The 18,070-nt window shown below is 37.0% G+C and overlaps 1 protein-coding gene across 3 annotated transcripts in view; it reads right to left on the reverse strand.

The window, feature by feature from the left end:
- The window catches only part of LOC121418475 (solute carrier family 13 member 3-like), a 50,693-nt gene extending 45,546 nt beyond the window's left edge, over positions 1-5,147 (reverse strand). Inside the window, exons 1-2 of one of the 3 annotated variants that reach the window (XM_041612379.1) lie at positions 5,055-5,147; positions 1,266-1,531 (exon numbers count right to left, since the gene is read on the reverse strand). In XM_041612379.1, the coding sequence (XP_041468313.1) occupies positions 1,266-1,531; positions 5,055-5,072 (284 nt within the window). In that variant the 5' untranslated portion in view covers positions 5,073-5,147. Of the gene's footprint in view, positions 1-1,265; positions 1,532-4,743; positions 4,993-5,054 lie in introns of those variants that run through there. The other 2 variants (XM_041612380.1, XM_041612378.1) reach the window with 2 other exon arrangements.
- Positions 5,148-18,070: the final 12,923 nt, after the last annotated feature.

Consider the following 18,070-nt stretch of genomic DNA (forward strand, 5'->3'; position numbering starts at 1 on the left):
GACTGGCCATGTATACGTTTGTCGATCTTCCCTCTGCCATTTTTTACCGCTGCCATTTATACCTCTGCCATGTTTACCTCTGCCATTTTTACCTTAAGTTTGCCATTTTTACCTCTGCCATTTTTACCTCTGCCATTTTTACCTCTGCCATTTTTACCTTTGCCATTTTTACCTTTGCCATTTTTACCTCTGCCATTTTTACCTCTGCCATCTTTACCTTTGCCATTTTTACACCGAGCCGAAATCCGCATGAAGATTATGAAAGCAATATCATAGAATTGCGAGATCTCATCAAAGACATTGTTATTTCCATTTACTTAGAAGTCAGAACCAACAAAGGCGTGCCGAGTCGACTGATTTAGTCTATTGTACCCTATTGAAAGGAATGCCAGTGATCGCATTGTAGCCGGTATAATTAGTGTGACTATAGGACACGGAGATTGCTTTTTGGTGTCATTTTATCGCAATATCGAGTAGTACATTTGGAAGTATTTGCCCTTCATATGAGTTAATTAAGACATTAATACTGCCATGAAGCATATCAATATTCTCGTTAACATATCCCCATTCGTGTCGAACGCTAATACCTTGTATTACATATTGATGTTTATGACCAAATACAAAAATATCAATGCGCATGCATTTTTTACAAAAAACATAAAAGTTTTGGAATGAATTCAATTTTTTAATATATATATTAATCGGTTCTATCCAGAAAACTACTGAATCGAATCCTACTATCTAAATCACAGTGAAAAGCGTATTCATTCAAGATTTTCCCATTGTCTGTGGAAAAAATATGGAAATAGTCCATTTTCATGAAAAATCCAAGATGGTCGCCAAATTTGCCAATTTTAAACCCCATGGGACACGATTTGGCAAAGGGAACATCAAGACAGTTGGTTAAAAATATATCATTATGGTTCACGGGAATCCCCATTTCCTAGTAGGGCATAGTTTCAAACGAAGAATTGAAGTTGGCCATTCGATTAGTGTAATTTGAGGATGATGATGATGGAGGTGAAATAGATCATGATAAGGATGACGAAGTTGTTATTGATGATTGTAATGATGGAGAAAATACTAAGAAGGAAAATGGGGAAAGACAAACAATAAGTTCCAAATGATTTTTTGATGTTTTCATGATATCTTGAACCTCTAAGAAATGATATTCGACTATTGGCATTCATTAATCCCGAGACCATTAAATTCATTAAACCATAATATTCTCAGGCTCTAGCTACCAAGATAGACCCAGTCCTTACTTCTTTGGATCAGTTCCGAACAGGAGCAATACCCGAAGAGCGAAGCGACGATGAAGGTTCTGATGCTCGATGGCGGCGGCGAGGATCAGACCCCCCAAAAGCAGGTAGGTGACATCATTGAAGTATTGCTCGATCACGGTGGGGGTGTCCCGGATACCAAAGAGAGGGAAGAGAACTATCGGGATGAGTGCCGTGACTGGTAAAGGTATCACCTCCGTCACCCAGAAGGTCACCATCAAGAAGATGGTGAAGGCCAGGTATCCGATCTATCAACAAAAGATGGTCAAAATCTAAGGGTCACGGTTAAAGATTGTGGGGTTATGCCGGAAGGGCATAGTGGCTTAGTGGTAGAGCGCCCGTCTCAAGAAGGGGGGGTTGTGGGTTCGATCCTATGACGAGTCATTACCAATCTTGCCAAGGCATTCAGCATATTATGGAGGGCCAAATCAAGGGTTCATTACATGCAGCCGTGCACGGGAAAATCTAGGCACGACGCATACAACTCTCTCTATGAGCTGATCCTTCCACTTCTTTGGAGATTCCTGGAGTCCAGATAAAACACCTCCATTCGATTGCACAAAATGAATTATTTCTCGAAATCTTAACTCTAATCAAATCGTTCCATTTCACTTACCGATCAATATGAAGTCCCTTTGGTGACTTATTTTAGCACTCTGTTCCTCATCTTTTCTTGCTCTTGACGTCGTACATAATATAATGTACATAATATACATGTACGTTTTTACTTTGTAAATATGATATGAGTCTTCGGACTTTTGTCATGTACCATTTTCACAATAAAACCAGAATTGAATTGAATTGAATCAATTTTGACGAGTGCGCGCGATTTATATTCATATCAAAGACATAGGCACCTAAACTATTTTACACACAAATCGACGCAACGCATTATGCGAAAGGTCCAATCTTTTCATTGCATAGACCGTATTACTGACAAACGAAAAAAAAACTGTTATTGCTGGTTACGTAGAGTTTTTCTATTTTCTTTTAATTTGCAAACAAAATTTACCATCGATAATATCTTTAAATTAGGCTTTTGGACATTATCCTGGTTGAAGTCTCCACTCCATTTACTGCCGTTCATTTCGTCAGCGGCGGTGACTTCTTTCCTCTCCCATTGACTTTGTACACAACGAAGGGGGGGGGAGTGGCCTGTACAAACATCCCCCCACTTCTTTTACGAAAGAAATGAAAAAAAAATCACAAGAGACAATTGTTTTATTTGTGAAAATTCTTCCTGAAATACCGCATAAAAATAAAATGCAAATCATAAAATGCAAATAAAGAGCCTGTTCACCATTTCCAAACGAAATACTTATATCCTTATAACACTGAAGAGAAACCCTGTTTCTTCCAATTAATCAATGTTGGGGGCCTTTGGGAAGGGATTAACTCCGTGTTTACACATTGACTCGGCTCGCGGATTCAACACGCGAGCCGAGTCAATGTGTAAACACGGTAAAAGATGGAATGTAAAAAAAAATGTAGTTTACGCGCGTATTCGCATTCCGATCATACGTGGTGTATGTTCAGTTTTAACGCCCGAGGCTGTTGTAATGAGTTTGATGTAATGCATGTATGTTAGTTTGACTTCATTAAACTTGACAACTCGTAATAGCTAGGGAGTATAGTTTTGGCATCATGTCCCAGTCCGGTTCAAAAGGACGTAAATGGAGCAAAATAATGTCTTTCTTCAGGAGAAGAGATGAAGAGGATCCACAGGAAGCTGTGGCAGAAAATGACTCAAATGAGTCTACAACTGTCAGTAAAGAAGAAGCCTAAACCTCCGAACCTAGCAGCTACCAACATGACCATCAAGACCAACAAAGTGTCAAAAAACCTGTGATTGTGAAAGTCTTGCATCTTCATCATGACAAGCCAAATCATCCAGCATGTACCAACATCCCTCCAAAAGAACGGAAAAACCAAAAAGTCTATTTCCAAGCAAAATCGTTTCAGATTAATCCATGGCTGCATTACAATGAAGGAAAGGCAGGTGTTTTATGTTTCGACTGCTCCAAAGCTGAAAGAAATAGCCTTCTTCATCTCGTAAAAGTGAAAGAGTCTGCATTTATCGACACTGGTTTCAGTAATTGGAAAAATGCCACCCAAAGGTTTGAGAGCCACCAGTCCTCTGAATGCCATCCGTTTGCCATGTCACAGCTACAAGCATCCAACAAGCCATCCATTGGAGCTCATCTTAGTGTCGAATGTCAGCGACAAGAGAGGGCGAGAAATTCACTTCTGAGGATAGTCAGCGCTCTTAGGTTGCTCCTCCACCAAGTTCTTGCTTTCAGAGGAAGTTCACAAGGAAGTTGATGGGAATTTTCATCACCTTATGGAACTGCTAAGGGTAGATGACGATGGTCTAAGCAGTTACCTGATATACGCAAGACAAACTCCACATCCCCCAAAGCTCAAGTAGAAATGATTGATATGCTCGCTCGGGAAGTCGTGACAAAGGTCGTCCATGGGATACCATGGATACAGGAGGATGGTCCGTTTGCAGTAATGGTCGATGGCACGCAGGACATCAAATCAACTTAACAAGAAATATTCGTGATGGGTATGTGGATATCCGTTAGCTCGAAGTGGATGATTTATTCATGAATTCATTTTTAATGTAATCTCTAAACCATCATGGGGTAAAAAATATAATATTGGAGTATTTGCCATATGTACAAATCAATGACAATTCCTTGCATATCGAAAAACATGATTGAAAAAAAAAAACCAAAATATTTCAATCACCACCTCCCCCCCCCCCCCCCCACCATCAACACGGATTTACGCCAGTATGCTATACTTACCTTCACCGAACCGCGTTTGGCCCTGGATTTTTATGTAGTCGACAAACATCGCTTCATTACAACTGACTTCATTGCAACTGGGCGTTGTGGCTTGCGCCTGTGATCCAAGCTATGTGGGGAAGTTACGAATTGATGCAGAGGTTTAAGGTTCGAGCCCTAGTCACGTCTTTCGGATGGTGACGTTAAAGGTCGGTCCCAGACGCAAATAATCATATCTGATTGATACACGTCTGACAAAACTTAAATATACACGCAATCGCTTCATAAGTAATATTTGCCGAAACTCATTCTCGCTACTCACTGGGGCTCTTTCCGGTGAGTAGCCATACAATGGTAATTTTAATTTTCAATTTATAAATCAAAATCTTACAAAAAAAAAGCAAATTCGCTTACCTCGGCCTGGAAAGTGACTTCGAACGTCTTTTCTAAGGAAATAAAAGGAAGCCCGATGGTGGCGGGTTCTTCTTTTTATATGGCAACCAGTCAATTTGACTATTTTCGCCAATAAATCCATGTCAAAGTGTGATTTCTTCTTTAAAATTGTTGACCAATCGAAATTTATTAGCAATAAAGTATATTCACCAACAAACAGGACTTAGTTACAGGGACTCATTCAATGAACTGCTTGAGTAAAGTGTTCTACCTACCTGGGTGTTCATAACTACTGGTATCGGGCATAATATTATAAGAACCAAAGCAATGAAGACATATTTCCTCGTAAGTCTCCACCACAATTGGATCTTCTCTCTCTTAGACAAGCCTTGAGCCATTGCAAGTAGAACACGAGGAATATATTTGACTAAAATCGATCAAAATTAAGTAACACGACGACGAGACGATGTTTCCAGTCTTATCGAGAGGAAAAAAAATAATAACGCTGCAATAAGTGAACAAGCGTGAAGTATATCTTTTTGCGCTTCATTTATCTCTCAGAAAGGCCCTTTATTTCATGACATACCTGAACGACGGTTTGCATGTTTCCATGTGCCCGGCATGCAGCGTTTCACACAAAAGATCGATGAAATGAATGTAATTTAAAATGAAATGAGCTTAGGTCCCAGGAATCTGAGTAGCATTCATGTTTTCGTCAAGTGACGGCAGTGATCGCTGTTAAAGGGGTATTCCAGTCTGAAGACATTTGTATCTCAAGAAATAGTGTAATATTCAAAGAGCAAAATGCTGACAATTTGATCAAAATCGGAAAACAAATAACGAAGTTATTGAATTTCAAAGATTAGCATTTTCCGGTGAAACAGTGCTATTCATGTCTTCATGAATATTCAATAGGTGGGCTGATGATGTCATATCCCCACTTGTTATTTTGTACTGTATTACCTGAAATTACGTTTATTCAAAAATGTTCTACCAAGAACTAAAACAATTGGATTGACAAATGATTTAGTGCTTTTGTTATTTCTTGCTGGAATTTATTTCATCATAACGGAGACACATCATTTACACATTTAAGAAAAAAGAAACAATTATGATGTAATAACATAAGAAGAAGGAGAGTGGGGATGTGAGCCCACCTCATGAACATTTATGAAGACATGTCTAGAACTGTTTCCCCGGAATAATGCAACTTTAAAATTCGATAACTTTGCTATTTGATCACCGATTTTGATGAAATTTTTAGCATTCTGCTCTTTGAATTTTACTCTATTTATTTAGATATAAATATCTTCAGCCCGGAGTATCCCTTTAAATGTTTCGCCAGAAGAGTCTCTTTCCAAGAGCCTTTCATCAGACTTTCATCTAGGCTAACAACATTTGTGTGCGACAGGCACTGGACGTTAGTAGTTATTTGTTTGGAAAACCTCACACTCACTCACACCAATACATCAATATTTGAAGGAGAATGTGAAAAGAGGGTTGATGTATTGGTGTGCCAGTGAGTGGAGGTATCACAGGCCTAAAACATGTCCCATAGACTTGTGTGTTAAAGTGGCACTAAAAAAAATCGTAAAAAAATAAGGAGGAAATTTGAGGGGTGAATGTTTATTACCAGTGGATAGGATATGATATATGTCTGACATTCCATATCTGGCAAGAGAAGGGTATCTCGACCGGCTCATTTTAAAAATAAATCGGCATTATTTCATGAAGACAACACCTGAAAGGAAAGTCCCGCGTACAATGACGTTTGGATCGCACGGACGTGTTGCGTATTTCTCACTCGCTCGATATTTTGCTTAATCTTTGGATTTTTCCCTGTCAGAATTGATTTGCATCTTAGGAAAGCCCCAACCATGAATGATTCAGATCACTACCCAACTAAAAAATTGTCTCATAAAGGACAAGTCCACCCAAACAAAAAGTTGATTTGAATAAAAAGAGAAAATCAAACATAACAATGAAAGTTTTATTAAAATCAGATGTAAAATAAGAAAGTTAAGTTTCGCTTAATTTCACTAAATAGTTATATGCACATCCTGGCCGGTATGCAAATGAGGAAGCTGATGACGTCATCCACTATTTCTTTTGTATTATATGTGAAATATGAAATATTATATTTTTTCCTCATTCTCTAGTGAAACAAAGCTTAATCCCCCCCTTAACGTGTGGGATTAGCATTGTTTAATATAACATGGTTCAGTCAAGTTGGTCCTTATTGTCAAATCTGCAAGAAATGAAATATTGTATATAATAATCCAAACAATAAAAAACAACAGAAACAGTGAGTGGCATCATCGACCGTCTCATTTGCATGTCACTGAGTTGTGCATATCACTGTTTTGTGAAAAATAATCAAAAATTTAAAATGTCATAACCTACTTAGTTTACATCCGATTTTGATAAAATGTTCAGCGTTATGCAAGTTTGATTTTTCTATATTTATTCAAATCTACATTTTCAGGGATGGATTGACCTTTAAACCTATGAATTGGTCAGATTTTCGAAAGAAGTGTGGGGAAACACTTTAGAACAACATATTCTAATACAGCTAGTGCATTAGACGCTTCAAAAACCAATGACCTTTTCATACAAGTGAAGCGCATCTGGCAGTCTCACCTGCATCAAGCGATTTAATATAGCAGCAGTGCTGACATCTACTATAAAATAATCATTCACAAAAAAACACCATTCATAAATCATGATACAATACTACGTTCATTGACATTTGACCTTGATCATGTGACCTAAGACTTGTAAGTGATACTTGATTTCCCCTATTTCCACATTTTATAAACTATATCTATAAACTTTGAAAGTTATGACAGCAATCTAATAATTACCTCTAAAATGACAAAAATTCCATGACCTTAAATGACCTTTGACTGTGGTCATGTGACCTGAAACTCGAATGAGATGTTCAGTAATGCTTGATGACTCTTATATCCAAGTTTTATGAACTAGACCAATATACTTACAAAGCTATGATGGTAATTCAACAAATACCCCCAGCAATCCAACAAATACCCCTCCTGTGGAATTCTCTCCCACAGAGTTTTAAAACCCAGACTTCAGTGGCCACCTTCAAGGGCAACATGAAAACATACCTGTATAAGAGTGTTTTTTGATAGACATCGACTTATTGTTCAGACATGTATTATATACAATGTATATGTAAATAGGTGGGGGTTTTCTGCTCTGAAGCGCCTTGAGCATCTTTTCAAGATGGAAAGTGCGCTATACAATTCTCATCTATTATTATTATTACTATTATTATCATTATTAACAAGGCCAAATTTCATTGACCTTTGACCGTGGTCATGTGACCTGAAGCTCACACAGGATGTTCAGTGATACTTGATTACTCTTATGTCCGATTTTAATGAATCAGATCCATAAACTTTTAAAGTTATGATGGTAATTCAACAAATAGCCCCAACTTGGCCAAAGTTCATTGACCCTAAATTACATTTGACCTCGATCATGTGACCTGAAAGTCGCACAGGATATTTAGGGATACATAAACTTTAAACTTAGTTATGAAGGTAATTCAACAGATACCCCCAACATGGCCAAAGTTCGTTGACCTTTGACCTTGGTCATGTGATCTAAAATTAGCACAGGTAGTTCAGTGATACTTGATTACTCTTATATCCAAGTTTTATGAACTAGACCAATAAAATTTCAACAAATAACCCCAACTTGTCCAAAGTTAATTGACCTTAAATGACCTTTGACATTAACATGTGACCTTAAACTCGCACATGATGTTCAGTGATACTTGATTACACTTATGTCCAAGTTTCATGAACTAGACCAATAAACATTCAAGTTATGATGGTAATTCAACAGGCCAACTTGGACAAAGTCCATTGACCCTAATTGAACTTTGACCTTGGTCATGTGACTTAAAACCCATGTAGAATGTTTAGTAATACTCGATCACCCCTATCCAAGTTTCATGAACTAGGTCCATATATTTTCTAAGTTATGATGACATTTCAAAAACTTAACCTTCGGTTAAAATTTGGTGTTGACGCCGCCGCCGTCGGAAAAGTGGTGCCTATAGTCTCACTCTGCTTCGCAGGTGAGACAAAAAACGTATTGAAAGTATCCCAAACCACTCCTTGATGGAGTACTTGAAAGATTGTTGGCAATTTAATGTACAAGTGAATCAAAATACTTGGGAATCCTTTGGTCAGAGTCTTAGTATTACCACATATTTTATCATTCGAGTTTTAGGACATGTTGATAATAACACACATCCCTAAGTGGCATTATGAGAACACATCAGTATCAAATGAACTAAGTGACCTTATTTCCAAGGCAAACAACCCCTTGTTCAAAAAAACAGAGAAGTATAGAACTTATTAGTGAGAAGTGGCCAAACCACCTACATATATTGACGGATGGCTCAAAGTCTCCAGATACGGGCAGGGCTGCTGCTGCATTTTTTCATACCACGCATTAATCAATTAGAATTCAAAAGACTGCATAACAATACATCTTTATACAGAGCAGAATTAGCTGTCATTACTCTTTCACAATATTAGTTAAACCAAATACAGGTATCAGGATATTGTTCGCATGAGCGGTTTTATACTGTGACTCTCTTGGAGCACTAGAAGCTTTAAAAAACAACAATGAAGAATAGTTTATTTACGAGTTGTTGATGCTCCAGACACAACTATTCATAAAGGAATACATATTTCTTATGAGTTGATACCTGGGTATTGTTACATCACTGGCAATGAAGTGATAGATATGGTCGCCAAATGTGCTTTAATACATCCTTCCATAACAAACGAAACAAAAGAGAATCAAATATTATGATCAAATTTCATTGCATGCAAAAATTGCAAAATAGATGTATCCTCTTAAAAAGAATCCAAAAATAAATTAAATACTTTTATTATTACTAAATACTTTTAAATGTTCTTTGAACCACAAGAGTAGTGAATTCATTTGCACTATCTAAGAATGGATAATATAGGATTAAACTAAAACCTATTTCTATTCAAAATACAACCATTTGGATTATGCGATGTTTGTGGAGTGCCTGAAACAACAAGGCATTTCCTAACTGAATACTCAACATAATTATGTCGTAGAAAGAACAATGCTATTAGTCGATACAGACTGCCAAGATGCAGCATACATTAAAGGATTATCTTCATCAGAGGCTTCACACCAGAGAGCACTTGTGTCTTTCGTAAGAAGGACACATACACTATCTAATTTTTAAGTTCTCTCTGCATAACTGAATCCAAGATACTGCAAATAACAGGCTGTAAATAAATGTATATAAATGTGCACATAATATGTAAACTTTTATTTTATCTTTGTTATTTATGTAAATTTCGTTTTGTTTTTCCTCTCTCTAAATTTACTTGTATTTTGGCTACTGCATTTGGAAGTTCACCTTAGTCTATGTACACAGGGGGTCACCCATTTATGCCTCGATAGAATATTCTAGATAAGCATATAAAACACATATATCACTAAATAATAACAGATGAGATTAATTGCACCGTCCATAAGCCAACAATGTCTGCACTAATTATTTGTATGGTCTATCATGTAACATGTATTTTATTTAACACATTGGGGCTGGGCAGTGCTTGCTTTTTATTAGCAATCACGCGCATGCTGAGAAGCCCGTTCAAATTACTTAACCAGGTTGGCCAGAAAATACTATTCAAACTATCAATGATTTGTGATTAGCCGCCTTCCACGATCTCATTCAAGCGCTGATCCATTATGCGTCAAAACTTATAACCACAAAATAAGACCTTTCATGAGTCAAATATAACCCGAGAAAGTATATCTCACCAAGATTATTTGAACTATGTAGATTACCTTGAAAATTACGCGGTATGTATCACAAATCTAGTAGTAATACAGATATGTGAACCTTGTTACACTGAGAATTTTAAGTATACCTGAAGAACTTCAGGATTTGAAATTTCATCCCCTTTTGTTAGTGAAAATGTTCTTCTTTATTATCATTTTCATAGATCATCGACCAACAACCATTATCGTTATTCGGGAAGTACTCCCCCTATAGTTTGCTGATATCATAGGCTCCTATTCATCAGTGTTTTGTTTCGTTTGGAAGCTTAGTATTTGTGTTGATTTTGGTTTTTTTTCTCTCATTATTATAAATGTTTATTAGAATAGTATTTTATCATAGAAAAAAATTGATGAAAAATGAAAATTGTTATCCTACTTTACATACATGTATAGTGTGTGGCAAAATAGTCAATCGTGACTTATTGCCAAATAAAAACAAGGAATGGAATAGAATGGAATGGCTGATGCTCATCCCACCAGAAGGGGCTTAAATCCTTCAGGCTGACTGAAGAAAATCAGAGCCAAATTCTTGTGGAATTGGTGGCCCGGATTGGTGGTGTTTTCGGACAATTATTTTAAGACCACTTGTGCTACAGAACTAAAGTTCAGTATTATCATGGATCTACAGACCGGGTCAGAAAAAAATCTCCCATCAGCTTAAAGTTAGCATGTCTGAAGTATGAATACCTCATTATTGATCTATTAACGTCTTGGTAAAATTATTCTCCCTGTACAGTTTGTTACCATTTTTATATTGTTTTTTGCATGCATGACTGACCACGGGACAATCTCCACTAGAAAATTTCATTTGCGCCAAGTTGGTGGATGAAGTACACAGTCAGCGAAAGAAATTTAAACCTGTTTGCAAGCAAAAAGACACCTACCCGTCCTTCCAATCATTCACACACATGCCCACATAACATATCACCTCTGACACACCCACACTTACACACACAGCCGCACCTCCAGCCACACCCAAACGCACGCACACACAGACACGCGCTTCCTAAACACATTGCAAAACTGTTTTCTTTTTTCTCATTCCTCCTTATCTTATTGGCTATGCCTTTCTTCGGTCAACCATGGGCAACTGTCCATCATAAGAACTGCCATCAAAATGACTTGCCTGATGTGGAATTAAAAAATGGCCGGTTCAGACACCAGTAGCCTATAGTGGGCACCCATTGCACAGGCAAAGGATTGCAAATGACCGCATGCCACAGATCGAGTGATTATGCTAAAATCAAGAAGTTGACGTGCCCCGAGATCGTCGTTAGTGTGGTACGGTGGGTGGGTGTGTTCGTGCAGAAGAGGGTGAGGATGTGTGTGTATGCGTGTGTATTTCCGCGTGTAAATAAATCAGACGTTTTATTTTTCAGTTTTATTCTTCGCCTACCATTAAACTGACGCAACTGAGAATTCACCACCCACTGGAGATTGTCTCGGACACAGTCATGCATGCAAAGATCCATACGAAAATTGTACCAAAATATGCGCGGAGAATAACTCTTTTTAGGACATATCAGGGGCCTTAGGCCTTAAATTTGAAGTTTTGGGGACAGAGTTTACAATAGCACCAAACTTTCCCTATGTCACTATTAGGTCAATAGCTTCATTTTTTCCCACAGATCATGGTGTTGAAAATTGCATCTTCATGCAAAAATATGCTAATTTATGCAAATTAGCAGTAATTTATGCATGAAGCCATATGCCATTAGAAATTAATTAATAAAAGTTTATAAAAAAAGATACCAAACTTTAGGAATGTCTCTATCAGGTCAATAGCTTTAATTTTTCCCACAGGACATGGTGTTGAAAATTGCATCTTCATGCAAAAATATGCTAATTTATGCAAATTAGCAGTAATTTATGCATGAAGCCATATGCCATTAGAAATTAATTAATAAAAGTTTATAAAAAAAGATACCAAACTTTAGGAATGTCTCTATCAGGTCAATAGCTTTAATTTTTCCCACAGGACATGGTGTTGAAAATTGCATCTTCATGCAAAAATATGCTAATTTATGTAAATTAGCAGTAATTTATGCATGAAGCCATATGCCATTAGAAATTGATTAATAAAAGTTTATAAAAAAAAGATACCAAACTTCAGGAATGTCCCTATCAGGTCAATAGCTTTAATTTTTCCCACAGAACATGGTGTTGAAAATTGCAACGTTATGCAAAAATATGCTAATTTATGTAAATTAGCAGTAATTTATGCATGAAGCCATATGCCATTAGGAATTAATTAATAAAAGTAAATAAAGAGATACCAAACTTTAAGAAAGTCTCTTTTAGGTCAATAGCTTTAAATTTCATTATCAAACATGATATTGAAAATCATGTCTTTATGCAAAAATATGTTAATTTATGTAAATTAGCAGTTAATTTATGCATGAATAGTAAAAATCAATAAAAAGGAATAAAGAGAAACCAAACTTACAGAAAATCAGACGATAGATTTAATTTTCCCTATCAAACGTGCTATTGAAAATCCCGTCTTCATGCAAAATGTGCTAATTTATGTAAATTAACAATCAATTTATTTGTATAAATTAGTCCAATTCCAGTGGGTATTTACATTTGAAAAGGGGCCAAACTTTTGAAGTACCTACATGTATATCACTCAGTTTAAAAGCTTCAGTTGTACCAGCAAAACATGCTATTGAAAATCCCGTTTCCATGCAAAAGTTTACTTATATTATGTTAATTAACTATACTTCATGTATGGAGCTGTATTCCATTGACTAATCAAATATTACATAAAGCATTTAGCCGTATGCCAACCAGAACAGTGGCAAAAATCGAGCCAGAGCGGCCAGAATCGAGTCGAATTTAGCCCGAATCCTCCGATTATCGCCAAATGACGACCTAAATAACGACCCAAATCGAACAATTATGCCCGAATTATTTGCACAGTACGCCACAGAATTTCCCGAAAATGTGCCAGATTCTTTCAAAATGGGCTATAATTTACCGATTTGGCAGCTTTTTGGATGCCATTTTTATTATTTCTGGCCCAATTCGTCTCACTCGTCTATATTCTTCTTTGTATTCGAGTAATGATTCCTACAATATGGGGGGGGGGGGGCAAGAGTCAAGAGTCGGACCTTTACGACTGATACGAATAGGTCTTAATCTTCCCAAAATCCAACCGAATTCCATCGAAATACATCCCGAATGTGGCCCGAATGGAATTTATCGTAGCCACACTCGGGATTATTTTGGAGGTATTCGGCTGGTTTTGATCATTTCAAAATGACCTGAATTTTTCAGCCAATGTTCCCGAATTTTCTTGCATTTACGAAGGCAAAACAGAATATTCCTGAAACCACCAGAATACGTGTATATGGATGGATTCGCAGCTGATTCGGTTCCGTTCTATCCCTAGCTTTGAGCAAAGGGTTACACCAAGTTCGGACCAATTCTGCCCAAAATGGCCTGGATTCGGTACTTATTCATCTCGGATTTGGGAAGCTCCCGGAATCGATTCGGAAGGATCCGTGACTATTCTGTTCTCCCTCCCCAACGGAAACATTCGTGGAGAGATTGTGCTTGTCTTGAAAATTTTAAAACCAGCCGAATATCCTCCAAAATACTCCAGAACGTGGCCAAGACACATTTTTTTCGAGCCACATTTGGGATGTATTCGGATGGAATTCGGTTGAATTAATTTTGGGGAGGCATTTGGACAATTATCTTGGGAAGTCGATAGCTCTGATTCGGGAACTATTCCAGACAGATTTGACTCTGATTCGGCCTAAAATTGATTGGGAGAATTTGGTCTTGGTGTTACCTTAGTTTTAGAGATAGAGATCAATTCATAAGCCAATACAGAAAAATCACTGAAATTATTCAGATCACCTTCAATCAAGGGACGACAGAAAAAGAAGAAGGATCAGGTCTCTTTGCTCAAATCGTATGTGTCCCTGTTCTAAAAAAATGTACATAGTTGTCAGAGGGGCAGACATGGACAGACATGAACTATCCATATACCCTCCTCTTTCTGACAGGGGAAAACTCTACTTGGGAAAGAAATCTGACCTCTTGAATTGCTTTGAAAAGAAAGATGAAATACTGTTTATCTTTTCCATTTGATTTCGTTTTTTTTAAATTGTTAATGGGGTATGCACATGATTTATAATTTGCATTTTAAACATGCTGCTCTCCTCTGGTCGCATGGAAAGTCACCATAATGAATGAATTGTGTAACAATGTCTCATATGCATAGCGTTGTGCTTGTCCCTCGGTTTAAAACCTCAAAAAAGGATAGTTGATGAGTTTTACACATATTTGCATAAATTTGCATTAATTAACATTGAAAGTTGATTCTTATTCAGGAACTGTACAGAAATCAATCTAGATTCGAGGATAATAATATAATATATTTGTCAAAATAAATCCCAAATATCCCCCCCCCCCGAAAAAAAAGGAAATAGGCTTCTATAGAAAAGTTTAGGTCTGTACTATACATATACAGTAATTCACGGTGAATAGTGTGATTTTGCATAATTTTGCATAAATTAGCACTATATAAAAGGATTCCAGTCATTGATATCGAGGCATCCTATCAAGAATTAATGCTTTGGTACCAATGACACATGTGGAAAAAATTGTGATTTTGACAATTCTATATGTCGATATATGATAATACATGTGTTTTAACATGTGATTTGCATATAATTTGCATAAATTAACCTTAAAAATTGATTCATACTCACCAATTTTATAAAAATCGACCTGCAGTTGAATGTTTAGCAAAAGAAGACCCAAATACACAAAAATTGGGCATTCAAAAATTATTTTTAGTGAGATATGGTGAATTATGAGTTTTTTTGCATAAAATTTGCATAAATTAGCATTTTAAAATAGGGTGCCCTTCACCGATTTCGGGGCACCCTATCTAGAATTAATGCTTTTGATACCAGGGACCCACATGCAAAAAATGGTGCTTTTGTAAATCCTGTCCCCAAAATTTTGCTAAGGCCCCTGACTATTTAGGACATATCAATAAATCGATGATTAGATTTCATACATCCGATAAGACAACTTTAAGCTGATGGGACATTTTTTTCTGATTCATCATCTACACGCTGAACATATAATTTAAGCCTTGACACGACATTTGCTCCTGCGACAACTGATCCCGACATAATTTCGCCTAAGATGTAGGATTAGGGTAAGGGTAGCAATATGGTTTTATGTTAGGTTTAGGATAGGGTATAGTGTAAAGCCAAGGGTTTGATAAATATTATAATTCGATTAGTGTGTGCGATTGAGAGCGGATCAATTGTCGCCAGGGAAAATGTCATAAAACCCAATTAGAGCTTGCACGGTTTCCTATCTACCACTAAATACTTGGATGTTGCTTCTAGCTCCAAAACAACCTTCGTGTGTTTACTTGGAGATTCCACTTGAATAGTGGGAAATTTGACATTTGATCCAATATTTGTGATCTGGATCATAGCCCCTGCGGTTTAGCTCTATTTCTTAAGGACGTTTTCTGTTTATGATATGAAAAATAGTTTGAAATTTGTCGATTTTTCAGGTCTAGATCTTCAAATGACTAAGCTCAAACATGTTTAATACCGATAGAAAAAATCTGGGTAAAATGATAACCCTGTCGCATAAAACATGTGACCTCACTTTTCATTTCTAATAGTGCAAAACTTTCAATAAACGGTATCAAAATTGAATCATCCTTAAAAAAATGAACGAACAAGATAAACAATAATGTTGCATTCTTCTTGGAAAGTATTCTAACACGTCCTTCTTTCAGGGGCGTCGATCACACACAAGTGGAATGCCTCTGGCCGTCTCACCTGCATCACGCGGTTCAATATAGCAGCAGTGCTGACTATGAATACTACTCTAACTCGCACAAGAAATCATGAATCAACGTTCCGAAGGCGCTCCATCACACACAAGTGGAATGCCTCTGGCCGTCTCACCTGCATCACGCGGTTCAATATAGCAGCAGTGCTGACTATGAATACTACTCTAACTCGCACAAGATGTTCAGTGATACATGGTTACTCTTATGTCCAAGTTTAATGAACTAGACCACTTTTTTATGAACTAGACCAATAAACTTACAGAGATATGATGGTTATTCAACAAAAAACCCCAACATGGCCAAAGTTCATTGACCTTACATGACCTTTGACCTTGATCATGTGACCTGAAACTCCACAGGATGTTCAGTGATACTTGATTACTCTTATGTACAAGTTTCATGAATCAGATCCATAAACATTCAAAGTTATGATGGTAATTCAACAGATACCCCCAATTCGGCCAAAGTTCATTGACCCTAAATGACCTTTGACCTTGGTCATGTGACCTGAAATGAGCACAGGATGTTCAGTGATACTTGATTACTCTAATGTCCAAGTTCAATGAACTAGACCAATAAACTTTCAAAGTTATGATGGTAATTCAACAGATACCCCCGATTCGGCCAAAGTTCATTGACCCTAAATGACCTTTGACCTTAATCATGAGACTTGAAACTTGCACAAAATGTTCAGTGATGCTTGATTACTATTATGTCCAAGTTTCATTAATCAGATCTATAAACTTTCAAAGTTATGATGGGAATTCAACAGATACCCCCAATTCGGCCAAAGTTCATTGACCCTAAATGACCTTTGACCTTGGTCATGTGACGTGAAACTCATGCAGGATGTTCAGTGATACTTGATTAACCTTATGTCCAAGTTTCATGAACTAGGTCCATATATTTTCTAAGTTATGATGACATTTCAAAAACTTAACCTCAGGTTAAGATTTCGATGTTGATTCCTCCAACATGGTCTAAGTTCATTGACCCTAAATGACCTTTGACCTTGGTCATGTGACATGAAACTCTAATAGGATGTTTAGTAATACTTGATTAACCTTATGGCCAAGTTTTATGAACTAGGTCCATATACTTTCTAAGTTATGACATCATTTCAAAAACTTAACCTCAGGTTAAGATTTGATGTTGACGCCGCCGCCGCCGTCGGAAAAGCGGCGCCTATAGTCTCACTTTGCTTCGCAGGTGAGACAAAAACGAACAAACTCACCCACACACACATAGGCCTATTACATATATGTATAAAAATTAATGTAAGCGCGAACCGCGAGCTGAAATTTTTTTAGTATACTAACATGAAAACAGGAAAAAGGTACCTGTTAAGGACTGTTTGTAGTAACTTATGAGGAAGATAGATACATGTATCTCACTACACAGATAATGCACAGATAAGCTGAAATATCTTTATATCATGACCTGAAAGCTTGATATTCTAAGCATTTTTGGTACCAATGGTTAAGATGGGTATCTAAAAGAACAATAGATGCGAGCACGAGCTGAACATTTTGACATTTCGATCTGAAAAAAATGACAGTTTGATGGACGTTTTTAATAAAGAACAAGATATATATCCAACAAATAATTATTGCAAATCAAAGCGGGAGTTCTTTTGAGGTTTAGAACTGAAAACGGGACACCTATTAACCTATTTAATCATTAAAAGTATGGGTTTTTGCTACAGAAATGATGCGAGCGCGAAGCGCGAGCTGAAAATTGTTATATTCCACTCTGAAAAGCGGACATTTTGGGCATTAAAAATAAAGAACAAGTTGGTATCTCAATCTCGCTTGCTGATTTCTGTGTAACATTACAATCTTATTTTATTTTTGCACATGCGGAATTATTGGGGGGGGGGGGCAAAACGA

Source organism: Lytechinus variegatus, chromosome 7, assembly GCF_018143015.1.
Source record: "Lytechinus variegatus isolate NC3 chromosome 7, Lvar_3.0, whole genome shotgun sequence".
Lineage (NCBI taxonomy): Eukaryota > Metazoa > Echinodermata > Echinoidea > Temnopleuroida > Toxopneustidae > Lytechinus > Lytechinus variegatus.